The sequence below is a fragment of the Lampetra fluviatilis genome, chromosome 45, assembly GCF_964198595.1.
Source record: "Lampetra fluviatilis chromosome 45, kcLamFluv1.1, whole genome shotgun sequence".
NCBI lineage: Eukaryota > Metazoa > Chordata > Hyperoartia > Petromyzontiformes > Petromyzontidae > Lampetra > Lampetra fluviatilis.
Window position 1 is genome coordinate 6,163,010 of NC_136319.1, and position 15,951 is coordinate 6,178,960.

The window sequence follows — 15,951 nt, forward strand, 5'->3', positions numbered from 1 at the left end:
GTCACATTTTTCACCCCCACCCCCCATCGTCACAAATGTCTAACCCCCCCTCCCCTAGGTGCGTGACGTCATTTATGGACGGCCCCATAGGTGCTCGCTGACAGCACGTGCCCCAACAGCCTGTTAAGGCTACACGGGGGATCTGTGTCTTTGTGTGCGCGAGTCTGTGCGTTGTGCCCGTTTCTCTGCGCTGCTCACACTCCGTGCTCTCAAGACGCACGACTCAGATCCAGAATCCTCACTGAGTCACCATCATCATCCACATACAGTGCGGGGTAGAGCGGTTGACTAAACGAGTGGTGGACGGAGTGCAGCAGCTCCATGGAGTCGGCGCGGTAAAACGACAGCAGCCCCGCCTCCCAGTGCAGGTGACACCCGACTCTCCGGGGAGGATCCCTCACCGGCACTGAGGTTGATACACCACCATGAAGCACGAAGCAGCTGTTGTTGTCTTTATATAAAACCCAGGATGAGTCGTTCCTTCCCAGCCAGCACTCGTCACCACGCCCTTTCCGTGCGATCGTCCCGTACGCGACTCCAACCTCACAGCTCCCCGCCACACCCCCCACGTCCACCTCCCAGTAGTGCTGACCCGACGAGAAGCTCTCGGAGCACAGGGCTTGTGCATAGCGATCAAAGCGGTGTGGGTGATCGGGGCGACCCTGGGAGACAGCGGTCAGCGTCACCGTCCTGAGATCCGAGGAAATCTGGAGGATGTTGTGGGCCGAGTTTGGGTCCACAGTCGGTGAGCGTCCGTCTGCAGTAACGATAATCACAGTAGCCATGTAACAACAGCACCACTATAACAACAGCACTCGTGCACCAACACGCACATACACTGCAATAGAGCAATTCATAATGAGCATTGTTACACAACGTTGTAATGCGTAGCTATCGGTGTGATGACATGTAACGGGCACTTTGTTAATCCACTGCTGGATGAGGGCCTCCCTACGCCGTGGGGGTCGCGGGGGATATTTGACCATACTTCACCACGCCGGTCACCGCGTGTTGGCGAAGGCAGGCGGCGCGGCTGGCGAGAGCACAGAAGTACAGTACAGCGGTGCGTTTGTCTGCCCCGCCATCTACATTTTTAAAAGTCGAGCTTCAGTTCAATATTCACTGTGTAATAGATGTAAAACATGTGATGATACCATCAAAATGTGAACTGCTTTATATATTCTAATGCAAGGCTGAAAGCTTAAAAGATATTAATTGCTTCCAACATGTATTTATTAAAATGTTTTAATTGAAATAGAACGATCAAACATAGAACAATTGTTAAGTTTTTTCGGTAAAGTCACGTAGGTAAAATAATAATAATATAAAATAATAATAAAATAATGATAATAAAATAATAATACTAAAATAGTAATAGCGCCAAATTAATAATAAAATAATTTTTTATTACTTGTAATAAAATAAAAAATTCTCATACAACAATAATAATAAAATAAAATATTAATAAATTACTATTGATAAAGTAATAATAAAATAATAAGAATAATTTTTTTAATAATAAAATTATGACACCAAATTAGTAATACAATAAAGTTGTATTAACTAATGATGATAAAAAAAATATTAATAAAATTAACTAATAATAAAATAAAATAATAATATAATAATATTAAGTGATACAGTAAATCTAGTTGTGACGGTCCCACCTGAAGACGGAGACTTGTGTTGCCTCCGAAACGTCGTGATTTAATTGAGTTATTTTCATTTATTATTATTTATTTATTTTAACCTACGTGACTTTACCGATACAAACTAAGAGTATGAATCCTTGCAGTCACGAAAGCTTCAAATCTAGAACTAATTGTTAAGTTAAATCAATAAAGATCTAATACTAAAAAATAAAACACTTTTCAAAAATCGCTGCTTTGCGATTTGCTAATCGCATTGTTTCAAATTGCGACTTCGATTTGAAATCGATTCATCGTTCAGCCCCACTGTGCGGTAGTGCCCGTGGGAGGCAGTGGATCACATCAGCAGCAACAGCAGCGTGGATATCAACACCGCCGCAGCGTCTCTGTGTGTGTACAACAAACACAAACATCTCCCGTGTGTCACCTTTCACAGGCTGTAGGGGCAAGTGGTGTTGGTGAGCACCTGTGAAGGCCGACACGGACACGAGGTGTGTGTGATAGTGTAGTGATGTACACTCTGTGTGTGTGTGATAGTGTAGTGATGTACACTCGTGTGTGTGTGTGTGTGATGGTGTAGTGATGCACACTCGTGTGTGTGTGTGTGATAGTGTAGTGATGTACACTCGTGTGTGTGTGATAGTGTTGTGATGTACACTGTGTGTGATAGTATAGTGATGTACACTCGTGTGTTTGTGTGGTAGTATAGTGATGGAGGTTTGCAGAGCACCTTGGTCTTGGAAAATAATTTGTCTTTTCCGAGACCAAGGTGCTCTGCAAACCTCCTGGCTACAAGGAAAATAAATTGTCTTTTCCGAGACCAAGGTGCTCTGCAAACCTCCTGGCAACCATCAAAGGTTTGTACACGAAGCCATACAAATATACAAACACAGACATAATTTCAACCGTGATGATGGTTACAAACTGAGTAATCATTGGAAAGATGTGATTAACCATGCAAAAAAGATTTAACTACACTTATTTGGACCATCTTATTTGACAGACAACTATTACAGGTTATTGATAGACAGCCAGTTTTGTTTTACCAGGTTTATTTTTTTCTTTTTTCACACTTTTGTTATGTAGGCTAGGCGTAGTCACAAACCGCACCTCTCCATAACAAAGGCTCAGTCTTTTGTTATGCAGTCTATTCTTAGTCTTAAGCCTCACCTTACCATATTAATAAAAAGGGTGCCGTACTTGGGCCTTCCCTTCTTCAACCATTATATATACGGAGTGGTAGCTCTTGTAATCTCTCATTTACTTGATACAGCTGTCGTGGCTGTGACGGTTCCACCTGAAAACGGAAGCTTGTGTTGCCTCCGAAACGTCGTCATTTTTATTTTTATTTTTGTTTTATTTTACTTTTATTAATTAAAAAATGTTTTACCTACGTGACTTTACCGAAAAAGCCTAAGAATATGAATCCTTGCAGTCACGAAAGCTTCAAATCTAAAATGTAGTGATGTACACTCGTGTGATAGTGTGTGCTAGTGTAGTGATGTACACTCGTGTGTGTGTGATAGTGTATGCTAGTGTAGTGATGTACACTCGTGTATGTGTGTCCTAATGAATATATTACAGTCGTAATGTTGATGTTTGCACGTGCAGTGTAGTGATAGACAGGGTCGACCAAGATTATGCCTTAGTCTCGCTCTGTGAGCCTCAGCCATTAACTGGAGAACCTAAGAATACTAAAAATGCCTTAGTTTGACTCTGAGCATCAGGCTGTTGACATGACGCCTAAAAATCTTCAACGTGTCTTAGTCTGGATGTATGATCCTTGGGTATTACCAATCAACCCTAAGTTTATATAATCCATAAGAGGTATTTTTGGGGCTAGATCGCGTAAATATATAAATCTGTCGTTAAACCTGCCACCACCCGACACAGACAACTAGTAAGGGTTGTCATGTAAACAGAACATGCCAATTCGTCACTAGTACAGCACGCCGGTGTGTTGGAGAGCCAAGCCACAACATTATTTAAATGTATATTGATGTAGTTATAAAAGCCATTTCACCATATGAATTCTGCAGGCTGCCTTTGTGTCCGGAGTGAGTCACGTGTAGGTGACCATGTTTGCAGCTCAGTGCTCAGAGCATCCCATCATCATTGCACATCCGTACTCACTCTCGCTCATCTACACATACGTATACAAACAGACGCAATTACAAGACCCCCCGTATAGCCCAAACAGGCTGTAGGGGCAAGAATTGTTAGCGAGTGACACTTCAAGGCCGGTATGGAACATGAGGGGGTGGGTGGCCAGCACCACGTAAGGCCGCCTTTGTCTCCCTAGTGGCAGTTTTTACACACTACACCAGGTAGTCATTTGATGCTGAGTCGACCTAGGGGAGGCTCATGACCGGTTCAGAAAATTGTCACTGGTGTTGGCTGTGAACGGGAATCGAATTTGTGTTGCCAGGTTCATATTGTAGCACGTTAACCACTATACCACCGCTCCGCAACATACACACAAGACACAATTACACGCACAATAACACACACACACAGGTGGTAAGAGTCCGTGGAACTCACACATGAATGCCAGCAGGTTGACCACAGCTCCCTGCAGGGCGCTGATCGTGGCGATGTCTTTTTTGCTGGGAGATGTGGGTGGATCTCCCTTCTGTGCGTCTCTCCTGTGAGACAAAAACCAGCAGTGACACACAGCATCATTACGCACAGCATAATCACACACAGCATCAGCATACACAGTATCATACTACACATAATCACATACAACATCATCACCCGCCATCATCACACATACCATCATCACACATGGCATTATCACACACGGCATCACAAACGGCAACATCGTGCACAGCATCACAGGACACAACATCACACAACCCTCGTCTTACACAGCATCATGCCACACATGAGCACATAACATAACACAGCATCATCACACATCATCATCATCACACATAATCATCATTACTCAGCCCATGTTCCACACAAGGCGTCACCCCGTGTGTTAATCTGTGCAAGTTCATAGTCCATACCGGTTTGTCTCTTTCAGGTGAACCTGCAGGAGTCAGACACAGGGGGCGTGAGTCAGTTCACCTCCAGCCACGTTAACCACATGGTGATTGGTAGACGCGATGAGGCTGCACTCAGACATTCGCGTGGCCTAGTGTTGTTGTCTGTAATCAAGACAAAGCCATGGATGCATTAGGACTCAATGATTCTCATCAGCAAGGTGTGGCCTCTAAAACTGTTGCCACTCGGTACCTGATGTCATGGCAAGAGGCGTCCGTGGCACTTGACATCGAGTTGCAGTGATTGTGAACCAACATTCAAAATAATGATCCACTGCGAGCGTGAATTACAACCAGAGCGTGGTGTTACCAGAGTCCATAATTTAGCAGGGTGAACATTTGTTGAGGCAAGCAATCTCGGGATTTGTTTCAACTTTCAAAGACTCCACGCGTGGTACCTGCACGTCCTTGCGAGCGGCCTTCATCCGTCCCACGGACGCCTCGGCCTTCTTCCTCTTCTCATCCACCGCTCGCGTCTCCGCTCCGACTCCATTCTGTAAGAGACGAAGTCACCAGATGAGACTCAACTTCTTATGCGGCTCCCTCTCAGCCCCACTCCACACGGAGGCCTCCACAGTGATCGTTCTATAACTGCCCATCAGAAAAGAGTCAAAATAATTCAGCTTGATAGAAAAAAGAGCGTGGAGAGAGAATAATCCCACCCTGATGGTTTTGATTAAATTAAATGTTGTTGTAGCACTCTTATGGGCTCAGGTAATGGTACTGTTCGCTCCTGAGTGACTCCAACTCAACCCACGCGGGCCTCACCTTCCGTGTCTGATGCTCATCCTCCAGTGTGATGAACTTATCAGCAGTCAATGCTGAAATATAACTGCTTCTGGCTTTCCTGATGTTAAACGCCCTTACGTGTTCAGCAATACTAATGGTTGGTATACATTTGGTAAAATGAAAAATGTAAATGTAGTGTCGAGCGGCCTCAATCTGATGTACATTACAGGATGATGCGGTTACAATTTGTAATGCCAATGTCTGCATATATTACCAACCAATTACTCGAGGAATTTGTGTGTTAATAGTTTTTTTATTATTTTGAAATTCAGCACTAGTTTATATTTTTATTACAATATACAAATCCAAGTTGGTGAACTTGACTCTACATTTACTTTCAGAACCCATGGGCTATATGTTGTCTTGACAATGGAAGTGACGTTTTCTTGTGTTTTGTGTTGCAACGCATCTGCCAAGTTTACAAACGCAACGAATATACGTGAACTGGGGCAATTGCCCTGGCTCCATGAGCGCTCTACCTGCAGGAACGTGAGTGAGTCCCTCTCCTCCTGCAGAGCGCGCAGGCGCGTGGCTGCTGCCTGGAGCTCGCTGATCTCGTGCTCGTAATGAGCGATGTTCTCCTTGATCTGGGACAGCAGCTCACGCCCCTTCACGTCCACGCGATCCAGAGCTGCCTTCTCGTCTTCATCCAGCGTCGCCCTCATACGGGTGAACTCGCCTGAGATGCGAGCCTTGGTCTGGACCATGGAATCCTGCAAAGGGGCATGCGATAGATTCTATCAATTCATATACCATGCTGTGAAGACCAAAGTCACATTGTTTTCTGGATATTTCAAACCTAGATTTCCCTGCCTCGACACTGTCGTTGAGCTCCCACTTAACAGGTCAATAACTTTAAGTATCTAGGTGTTATCTTGTCCTTCACATTGATAATCTGGCCAGTAATTATATAGTCCAAGCCATCATCCTCCCATCTTTGACGCCTGTGTAATCATCGACCGCCTAGCCTCTTGTTCCATTATACCACCTGGCCGCCCACTTTGACCTTGATGCCTCCATATCAATGCATGATTACATCCTCTGTATTACCTCTAATTTATCTCCCTGGATACCTTCATCTTAAACGTTCTTTTGAACAAAACTGACAAATACGTGTAAAGACAGTACAGGGGACTAGCGGTCACAAGGGGTAATGACAGGGGAATTAGTATGGGAAGAGACTAGGGACCACAGGGGATAATGACAGGTTAAGTTACGGACAGGGGAAGGATCTGGGTCTACGACAAGGATCGAGAATAGGGGATGTGGCCCAGTGATAGAAGGGAGCAGGTGCGGGTCAGGGGCCAAGAGCCATTCAGAAGGTTCTAGAGAAGGGTCGTGGCCAAGGGTCAAGGATGGCCATGCTGGGCATTAAAGGGGTCGAGAGGAGAGGCTCGAGGCTGCTGTTGGAGTCGGGGTCTTCGCCTGGCATGTGAACGTGTCTTCAATAAAGATAATCACAAGATCACTGGAGTCGTTATATATGTAAGCACCTCCTAACTCCGCAAATTCCTAGTCGCAGCTTCAAAAGTATATCTCTATTCTTAAAAATAAAATCTATTATGAAAACTAGGTTTGGTGACACGTCCTTCCAGGCTGCTCCTACTCACGTTACTGGAATGTCCTTGCCTCTCAGCCTCGGCTGGGCTTCCTCCCCACCCTCCAAATTTATTAGAGAGCTGCGTGATGAGTGTGATGTGAACCAGTTCAGGATTTTACCTTCAGAAAACCGCACTGACCCGCACAACTAAGTATGGCCAACTAGCCTCAATGATCAACACGATGTGGGGAAACCTTCGTCCAGAAGTGTATTGATGAGGATCTGTAAATTATTTACAAAATAGATAAGCACACACATCGCCTTCCTCATAGATCTGTCTCTCCACGTCAATAATACAAGTATTTTGTACACAATCTATTGGCCAGGTGGCCTTTTGGGATTGTATAATTATAGCATAACGGTATTCATTCAGTGCAAGCAAACTCTGGACTGGTTTTGGCATACAGTCTCTCATCAGCAGTCAGGCTCGCTTGAATTAACGCAGGTGAACTGCTAGGTGTTATAGACAAGAACCCTCTATGATATAGATCTTAGTCAGACTTAAAATTATTTGATGCATAAAGAGTCGGAGGGTAACAGCCAAACCCTCATACTCTCTGAGTTGCATTGCCCTTTTGGATGCCTTGGCATTAACGGGCTGGGGTTTCAATCTTGATTAGAAGCTTTCGTAACTGCAGGTATCCATACTCTTTGGTTCTTTCGGTAAAGTCACGTAGGTTGGGGTATCACTAACATGGCCGCCTTTGCTCCCTTAGTCTCGATGTATCGATGGCTCTTGCTCTTCTATGGGCTGTATGTCTCATTGACACGGCCACCATGGCCCTTTGCACGCTTTCCTCTCACAGCGCAGTGGCCAGAGCCGCAGCTTGTATTTAACCAGGTTAAGTCATAACGTGCTGTGATGCTTCCATCCTTCCTGCCGTTTGACTGTTACCCTCCGACTCTCTGAGTTGCATTGCCCTGTTGGATGCCTTTGCATTAACGGGCTAGGGTATCACTAACATGGCCGCCTTTGAACCCTTAGCCTCGATGTATCGATGGCTCTTGCTGTTTTATGGGCTGTATGTCTCACTGGCACAGCCACCATGGCCCTTTATACGCCTTCCTCTCACAGCGCAGCGGCCAGTGCCACAGCTTGTGTTACACATAGACGTGACATTAACTTGCTAATCTCCCTAGTCCCTAATCTCCCATTAACATCCCATTAACACTGCTACTGTGCGCATGTACGGCCATATGCGGTGACTCAAGCTCACTAACTTTGACATGCTAATATCTCTCCCTAATCTCTCTCCCCATCAACTCAAACATAAAACCCTTTGTTTAATCAGCTCTATCGCTATTTTCTTCCTGGTTCATCAGTTCTGCTACTGGATTTTTTCGCCTGAGGACGACCGCTTGTGTTGCGATCGAAACGTCGTGATTTTGTTTTCTACCTACGTGACTTTACCGAAAGAACCAAAGAGTATGGATTCCTGCAGTCACGAAAGCTTCAAATCAATACGAAAGGGTCCATGCCTATAATCACAGGGCAGTACATCAGCCTTACCTCAAGCAATTCTGACTGATACAGCGACACTGGGTGTGGAAATTGGTCTAGAGTTTGCTTTTACCCATTCAATACTTTGGAAAGATGCACTCCCACGTCGTGGGGCTAATGGGATGTATACATTTTTCTTATGATTTTTATACAAAGGCATGATGGAGATGCTTTATCTGCGTATATGTTTTTGTTACTTATATTCTCCACATTTTTTGTAATTATGAATATCACCAGCTTACCTGATGCCCTGCATTACAATGGATACTTCTGCATGCGAAAACACAAACAGGCTCATCGCAAAATCGTTGGAGACATATCAAATTTAGAGACAATTACGTAATTATCCTTACCAATAAAATGTACGGCACTTAGAGTTAATCACGTCACGCACCTGGGGGGGGGGGGTCAGACATTTGTGACTGTGTGACGAGGGGGGGGGGTTGAGAAACGTGACGTCACATCAAAATGCGCAACTTTAAATAAACACGTTCTACTTTATTAAATGTACTTTTTAATAAATGTTTTCTCCTACAACACAAGAGTGCAGCGCCACATTAAATACACACTACAATGACAATAGTTTAAAGCGATTTGAAGCATGTTTTTTTTTTTGGGGGGGGGGGGGCAGATCTTTATGACGTCATATTTGAGGTTGAGGTCTGACTTTTTGAGACGCTGTGTGACTAGGGGGGGGGGGGTCAAAAATCGTCCAAAATCGCGTGACGTCATTTATGGACGGCCCCTAATACGTCATGATTCGTGCCAATTCAATTTAAAATGTTTGAAATAGTCAGACTCTATGTTACGTCTGCTTGAGTTGGGTGCGTGTCGTGAGAACATAATTTTTCCAGCATTCCCAGTACTCTCTTGAAGTCGTGTCTCTTGTGTTTATGCGAACATTTAACAGCCAATTTACTGTCATTTCATCTTCATTTTCACTCGTTTAATTTCTAGCGTCTAATTCAATGCAGTCATTGCTCCATACTGCGTTATTTTATCTCATCCATTGCAAGTTATTCGAGTTTACCTACGAAGTGCTTTGCAGTCTATGATTCTCTTTCTTATATGATTCTTTTTTTAAACATTGCATTTTTTTTTATCAATTATATTTTAAGCCCCCATAGCCATAATAAAGCAATATCCTGCAGTTATTACACAATGACTCAAGACTAACAAAATTAACTTGAATCTACAGAGTTGTCCTCACAGGAAGAGAGTCACAGACTCCACGCAGAGTGGAGGTCACAGGGTCACAGAGTCCACGCGTGGTACCTGCACGTCCTTGCGAGCGGCCTTCATCCGTCCCACGGACGCCTCGGCCTTCTTCCTCTTCTCATCCACCGCTCGCGTCTCCGCTCCGACTCCATTCTGTAAGAGACGAAGTCACCAGATGAGACTCAACTTCTTATGCGGCTCCCTCTCAGCCCCACTCCACACGGAGGCCTCCACAGTGATCGTTCTATAACTGCCCATCAGAAAAGAGTCAAAATAATTCAGCTTGATAGAAAAAAGAGCGTGGAGAGAGAATAATCCCACCCTGATGGTTTTGATTAAATTAAATGTTGTTGTAGCACTCTTATGGGCTCAGGTAATGGTACTGTTCGCTCCTGAGTGACTCCAACTCAACCCACGCGGGCCTCACCTTCCGTGTCTGATGCTCATCCTCCAGTGTGATGAACTTATGACCCGTGTGGTCTCCTGCGATGGTGCAGTCCCTGCACACGAGGCTGAGGTCTTGCTTGCAGTAGAACTTGAGCTCCTCTTTGTGCTTCTTGCACTTGCGGACTTCAGGGTTCACATGTGGTGAAACCAGGACGTGGTCATTAAACTTCATCTTCTCCAGGTGAGGCGCTAGGTGCTCTGTGCAGAAGGATGTATCACACTTGAGGCAGGTCTTCACTGCAAGCGTCTTGCCTTCTGGGCAGTGGTCACAGAAAACAACACCAGCAGCAGCAGCCATGGCCTCAGTCACTCGCAGCTGCTCTATGAGGTTGGCGATCGTCACGTTCCTGGTCAGCTGGGGCCGTCGAGGGAAGGTCTTGCGGCACTGCGGGCAGCAGTAGGAGTCTGTCTCCTTCCAGGCGTCCTCCACGCACTGGAGGCAGAACGAGTGGCCGCAGCTCAGCGTGGAGGGGCAGTCAAACGTGTCCAGGCAGATGGAACAGGTCAACTCACGGTCCACGTTCTCAGCGGGAGCTGCGCTCGCCATGACCCGAGGATGCACCCAGAATAGTTCCTCACTGTGCCTCAGAGAATATATTTCAACAAAAATACTTCGTGTTTATAATATCGTGAGATGTTGAATATAATTGACGAGTTGTTCTGTGCGCAGCTCACACAGCGGAGACGAACAAGGAAATGAACTGACTTCACCTGCAGTGAAGTTATAAATACCTCGAGACACGCCCTGGAATGTTCCACACGGCGGCTGGGCTCACCTGTGTAGACGTGGCGGTACAGGCATGCACTGTGTAATAGCTAAAACTGATTTTTGTGTTTAGTTTGTTGTCCTTTCCCTGCACTTATAATATGCACTGTTGGCTACGTGCGGTGTGGAAGAAGTTAAACATACATAGCTTTGATCGGTCTCAAGTGCTATAATATTTGTACAAACAAAACCCAGCAGCAGCCACCCGGGACACAGCGATAATGGTTTGTCCCACAGGCTGATTGACCGGCTAGGTCAGGCTGTGTGCATTGCACTAAGGAATCGCACCTTGTGCAAACATTCTGATGTAAAGGTTAACTTGTTTTTTTCCATCGGTGTCTTTATCCATTTTTTTCTTGCAAGGCCTTTTTTAAGTTCGCAGTCTGTAATCGTCTTCCACCTTTATCAACTAATATTTTAACTACTGGCTTCATGCATCCTCTGTTCATCTGTCAATAATTGTTTAGTTTTTTTTATTCTGACTACACCGTATTATGCCGAGTGGACGGTGGTTGTATGTATGTTGAACTTCTTTTTCACCGTACGTAGTCAACCGTGCTAATCGAGGGTGTGTGGGTGAGTGTGTAGGTGGGTGATTAATTTAGTGTGTGGGTGAGTGGTTGGGTGAGTAGGTGTGTGGTTGAGTGGTTGAGTATGTTGAACTTATTTCGCAGCGTACGTAGCCACTCGTACTAATCTAAGGTGCGAGTGAGTGGGTGGTGGAGTTTGAGTGAGTAATTGGGGGGGGGGGGTTATTTGGTGAGAGGGGAGACAGATGGGCAGGGGGATGGGGTGAAGGGTGGGCGAGCAGGCGGTGAGGGAGGGCTGGAGGAAGGGTGGCTGGGAGGGCGTGCGGTTGAGTGGCTGGGTCCCTGGGTGGGTGGCCTCACGCATTGCCACAGCGAACAGCCTCTGGCTAAACAAACATCGTCTTTCGTTTAAGCGCAATATCGGTATGACTATCACTGTATATTTTCCTAATATGCATTAAAAAAATCTTTCTCATCGTTTAAAATCATCATCACGTAAACAAGTCTTCATCACCTATTATTGTCAAATGTTGACATTTTAAATCCTAGACTCGCTGAGTTTGGCAGATTCTATAAAAAAAAAATTTCACAAGGTAAGGTCCACTGAGCTACGTAGCTCTTTTTCCCAAAGGCGACCTGGCCACAAATGAAAGCCCAGCGAAGTGGCTTTTCCCGTGGACATTTTCTCAGCCAAAAACTCAAAACGCGTGATGTGGATTCTAAATGTCGAGGGGAGAGCGAAGGGAGCGGAGAAAAATCCACAGGACCACGACGAGAGAGACATGCAAACTCCAAATATACAGCAGCAGGCGTCAGGGTCGGGATCGAACCCACAACCTCCTCTGTACCAGGCGAAGTTATTAACATATCCGAGACACCGGAATGATGATGAGAGAGAGACATGCAGACTCCACCGGTACAGCAGGCGTCAGGATCGGGATCGAATACACGACCGCCTGTATATCAGGCGAGGTAGTTAACATCTCCTTGCCACCATGATGATGATTAGAGAGAGACATGCAGACTCTAAAAATACAGCAGCAGGCGTCAGGGTCGGGATCGAACCCACGGCTTCCTGTGTACCAGGCGAGGTAGTTAACATCTCCGAGACACCAGAATGATGAGAGAGAGACACGCAGACTACAAATATACAGCAGGCGTCAGTCGGGATCGAACCCACGAACTCTTGTGTACCAGGCGAGGTAATTAACATCTCCGAGACACCGGGATGATGATGATGAGAGAGAGAGACACGCAGACTACAAATATAAAGTAGGTATCAGGGCCGGGATCGAACCCACGAGCTCCTGTATACCAGGCGAGATAGTTAATATATCAGAGCCACTGCAGCTAGATGTAAACAAAAATCACAGAGCAGCCACGATGAACAAGCAAACGAGCTGACTTCACCTGCACTTAAATTATGAACACCACGAGACGCGCCCTGGAATGTTCCCTGCGGCAGCCCGTACTCACCTGTGTAGACGTGGCGTTACATTCACACACAGTGTCAGGGTGTAAGAGTCGCAATTGATATATTTTGCAAAAACCCCATGGTAACCATGAACACGGTGATGGTTTTTCTCACAGACAGGTTACACCAGATAGGGTGAGGCTGGGTTTCTTCAGAGTAAACTGCACGTTGTAAATTCTTATTAATGTTTTAAAGTTATAGGTAGGCTTTCGCGAGCAATATTATTCTTAAAATCTTTTTTTTATTTTGGGTTAGATTGCGTCAATATAAAAGTGTTGTTAAACCCGCCACTACCTGACAGCCAATTAATTACAGTTTGTCACTTAAACAGAACATTCTGATTAGTTACTATAGCACACCGGTTGTGTGTTGGAGAGTAAACACACAGCATTTACCTTTTGACAATTCTGGCTATTGCCTGATAAAGCTAGTAGTAATCGCCAGCAATACGTCATACTCGAATTGTCATCGTTGTGGATTTCCTCTCCAATACACCACCGGTGTGCTGAAGTAGTAACTAATTGGCACTTTTTATTTAAGTGACAAACCTTACTGATTGGCTGTGTCAGGTGGTGGCAGCTTTAACAACACATTTATATTCACGTAGTCTAACCCTAAAAATTATACTCGTCGCAGTCATTACCTTTTATTTGTTCAGCATCTGTGTTTTAGAATTTTAAATTTGGAATTGTTTAAAATCTACATCAACTTAATGTGTTCGATCTGTGCCTCGTGATCTCTGATGGTCATTTGTAAAATATTTTTTTTCTTGGGATTCGGTTTTAGTCCTGGTGGTTGGCGATCGGCAGGATGGGTGAGTCGGTGGGCAGGTGAATAGGTTGTCAGGTTGAGCAGGTAAGCGGGTGAGCAAATGGGCAGGTTGGAGGGGGGGCCGGGTTATTTGGTGGGTGAGTGATCAGTTGGGTTGGTGTGTGAATGGATGGGCGGGTGATTGGATGGGCACCTATGCAGGTATGAGATGAGTGTGGGCTGGCGGGGAGATGTGAGGGGGGGAGGTCTCTAGATGGCTGGGTGGGTCGTGGGTTAGAGAGTGGCAGATGACCGGGTGGGAGGGTGTTGGGTGCAAATGAGTGGGTGTTGGTTGTAACTTTTTCATCATGCTCTTAGGTTTTTTTCGGTAAAGTCACGTAGGTAAAAATAAATAATGAAAATAAAAGACAATAATAGAAATAAAATTATAAATCACGACATTTCGGAGGCAACACAAGTCTCCGTCATCAGGTGGGACCGTCACAGCTAGATTTACTGTATCAAGTGAGGAATTTTGCCTCGTCGTGATTTATAATTTTACTGCTATTTTTATTTCTATTATTTTATTTTAATTATTTATTTTTACCCACGTGACTTTACCGAAAAAAAACCCTAAGAGTACGAATCCTTGCAGTCACGAAAGCTTAAAATCTAGAATATTTCATCATGGTTATTATTTTCATCCACTTCATCATCATCCATCTACCTACTCACATGAATGGCTGCTTAGCCCTCCGCCCCACTACTTCAGCAAAACATCTTCTCTCCATAGTCCTCTGTAAACGACGCAAGTCTCGGTAATCCCCCGGTCAAACGGTCCCAGACATCGCCGTCGCGGTTGTCGAGGTGGCAGGAGTCGAACTCTCCATGCCGCTACTCACGCTACTCATGTGAAAACATCAGTCTGTTGTATATATTGTGATGAAATGATAAATTAAATGTAAAAATGAAAATATGATATTTTAAAAAAATACATTTTTTATTACGTAAAATATGTTAACATGTGTAATTAAGTGTTATTAACTGGAAATGTGTGTTAAGTGTAATTCATGTGTGTGTTCAAAATTATTATTGGACGTGTATGTGATTGTGTGATTATGCGTGAGTGAGTTAATTAAGTGTATGTGATTATGTTTGTGATTATGTTTTTGTGATTATGTGTGTGTGATTATTACGTATGTAATTGCGTGTTAGATTATTATGTATGTGATTATGTGCGTGTGATTATTATTGATTATTATTGACCTCCTGTCAGCGGGCGTTCGCCAATTCACGTGGCCTTAAGGTGCACATGGCCTGGCACAAGCGTCGTGGTGACGTCACCGCCACTTAGTGGCGAATGGCGGTTGTTGTTGTGATTATTATGTATGGAATTGTGTGTTAGATTATTATGTGTGTGTTTGTTATATGTGGTTATGTGTGTGTGTGATCACGTTGTTGGCTCTCGTTGTCTCGGGGTATGTTTCACCAATCGTGATAATTTCAATGATTCTTGCTTTAACAATTATGATTCTCGCTCTGTTTTTATGATTCTCGCTTTAATAATTATGATGTGTAATTATGACAGGTCTCATGATTCAGATCTCACTGCAGGACACAGTTTGCCATTACTACGATGATGCACGAATTTAAGAAAGAAACACTCGGAACCTGTTTTCAATCTAAGCAAATTTAATATCAACTTACTCTAACATCAAACTCTTATCAAAAGGAATTAATAGCAACGACAGTACTCATGCAAATATACGTACTCATCAATCCGTATGAAATGACAAAAACAAGTATTGCCTAATCTTCACGATCACGTGATGAAAAAAAACAATAGGCAGTCCCTAAAATATATCAATATTCGTACGGAATGCGTGTCCAAAAAAAATTATACATATCAAATATGTCAGAAGCATCAACGATCGGATTTCATGATCACATGATGAAAGAATACTTAAGGCTAACCCACACCAAGTCTCAATGTTAGCATACATGTTAACAAATATATCCTTAGCAAATGTTTAGAAAGCATCAAAAGTCAGATTTTCAAGAGTATGTGATTAACAGACAAACAAACAGCTAATTCTTCACCTGAAGACGGCTACTTGCGTTGTGGCCGAAACGTCGTGAGAATTATTTTATTATGTTTTATGTTTATTATTTTATTA

The 15,951-nt window shown here is 44.2% G+C and overlaps 2 protein-coding genes across 2 annotated transcripts in view; one reads left to right on the plus strand and one right to left on the minus strand.

Moving 5' to 3' along the window:
• Window positions 1-15,951, plus strand: part of LOC144947438 (zinc-binding protein A33-like) — a 374,175-nt gene that overhangs the window by 334,979 nt on the left and 23,245 nt on the right.
• Window positions 210-10,801, minus strand: LOC144947491 (E3 ubiquitin-protein ligase TRIM11-like). Its single transcript, XM_078876717.1, has 6 exons — window positions 10,235-10,801; window positions 9,865-9,960; window positions 5,968-6,201; window positions 4,664-4,686; window positions 4,191-4,294; window positions 210-757 (listed from the first exon to the last, which is right to left on the minus strand). Exons 1-6 carry the CDS (start codon window positions 10,799-10,801, stop codon window positions 210-212), a joined length of 1,572 nt encoding a protein of 523 aa, XP_078732843.1.

Coding starts and splice junctions, on each gene's coding strand:
- LOC144947491 (XM_078876717.1), bottom strand. CDS start 10,801: ATGGCGAGCGCAGCTCCCGCTGAGAACGTGGACCGTGAGTTGACCTGT. Junction 6,202..9,864: donor CCGCTCGCAAGGACGTGCAG/GTACCACGCGTG, acceptor GCCCCTTTGCAG/GATTCCATGGTCCAGACCAA. Junction 758..4,190: donor CAACCTGCTGGCATTCATGT/GTGAGTTCCACG, acceptor TCGTTACTGCAG/ACGGACGCTCACCGACTGTG.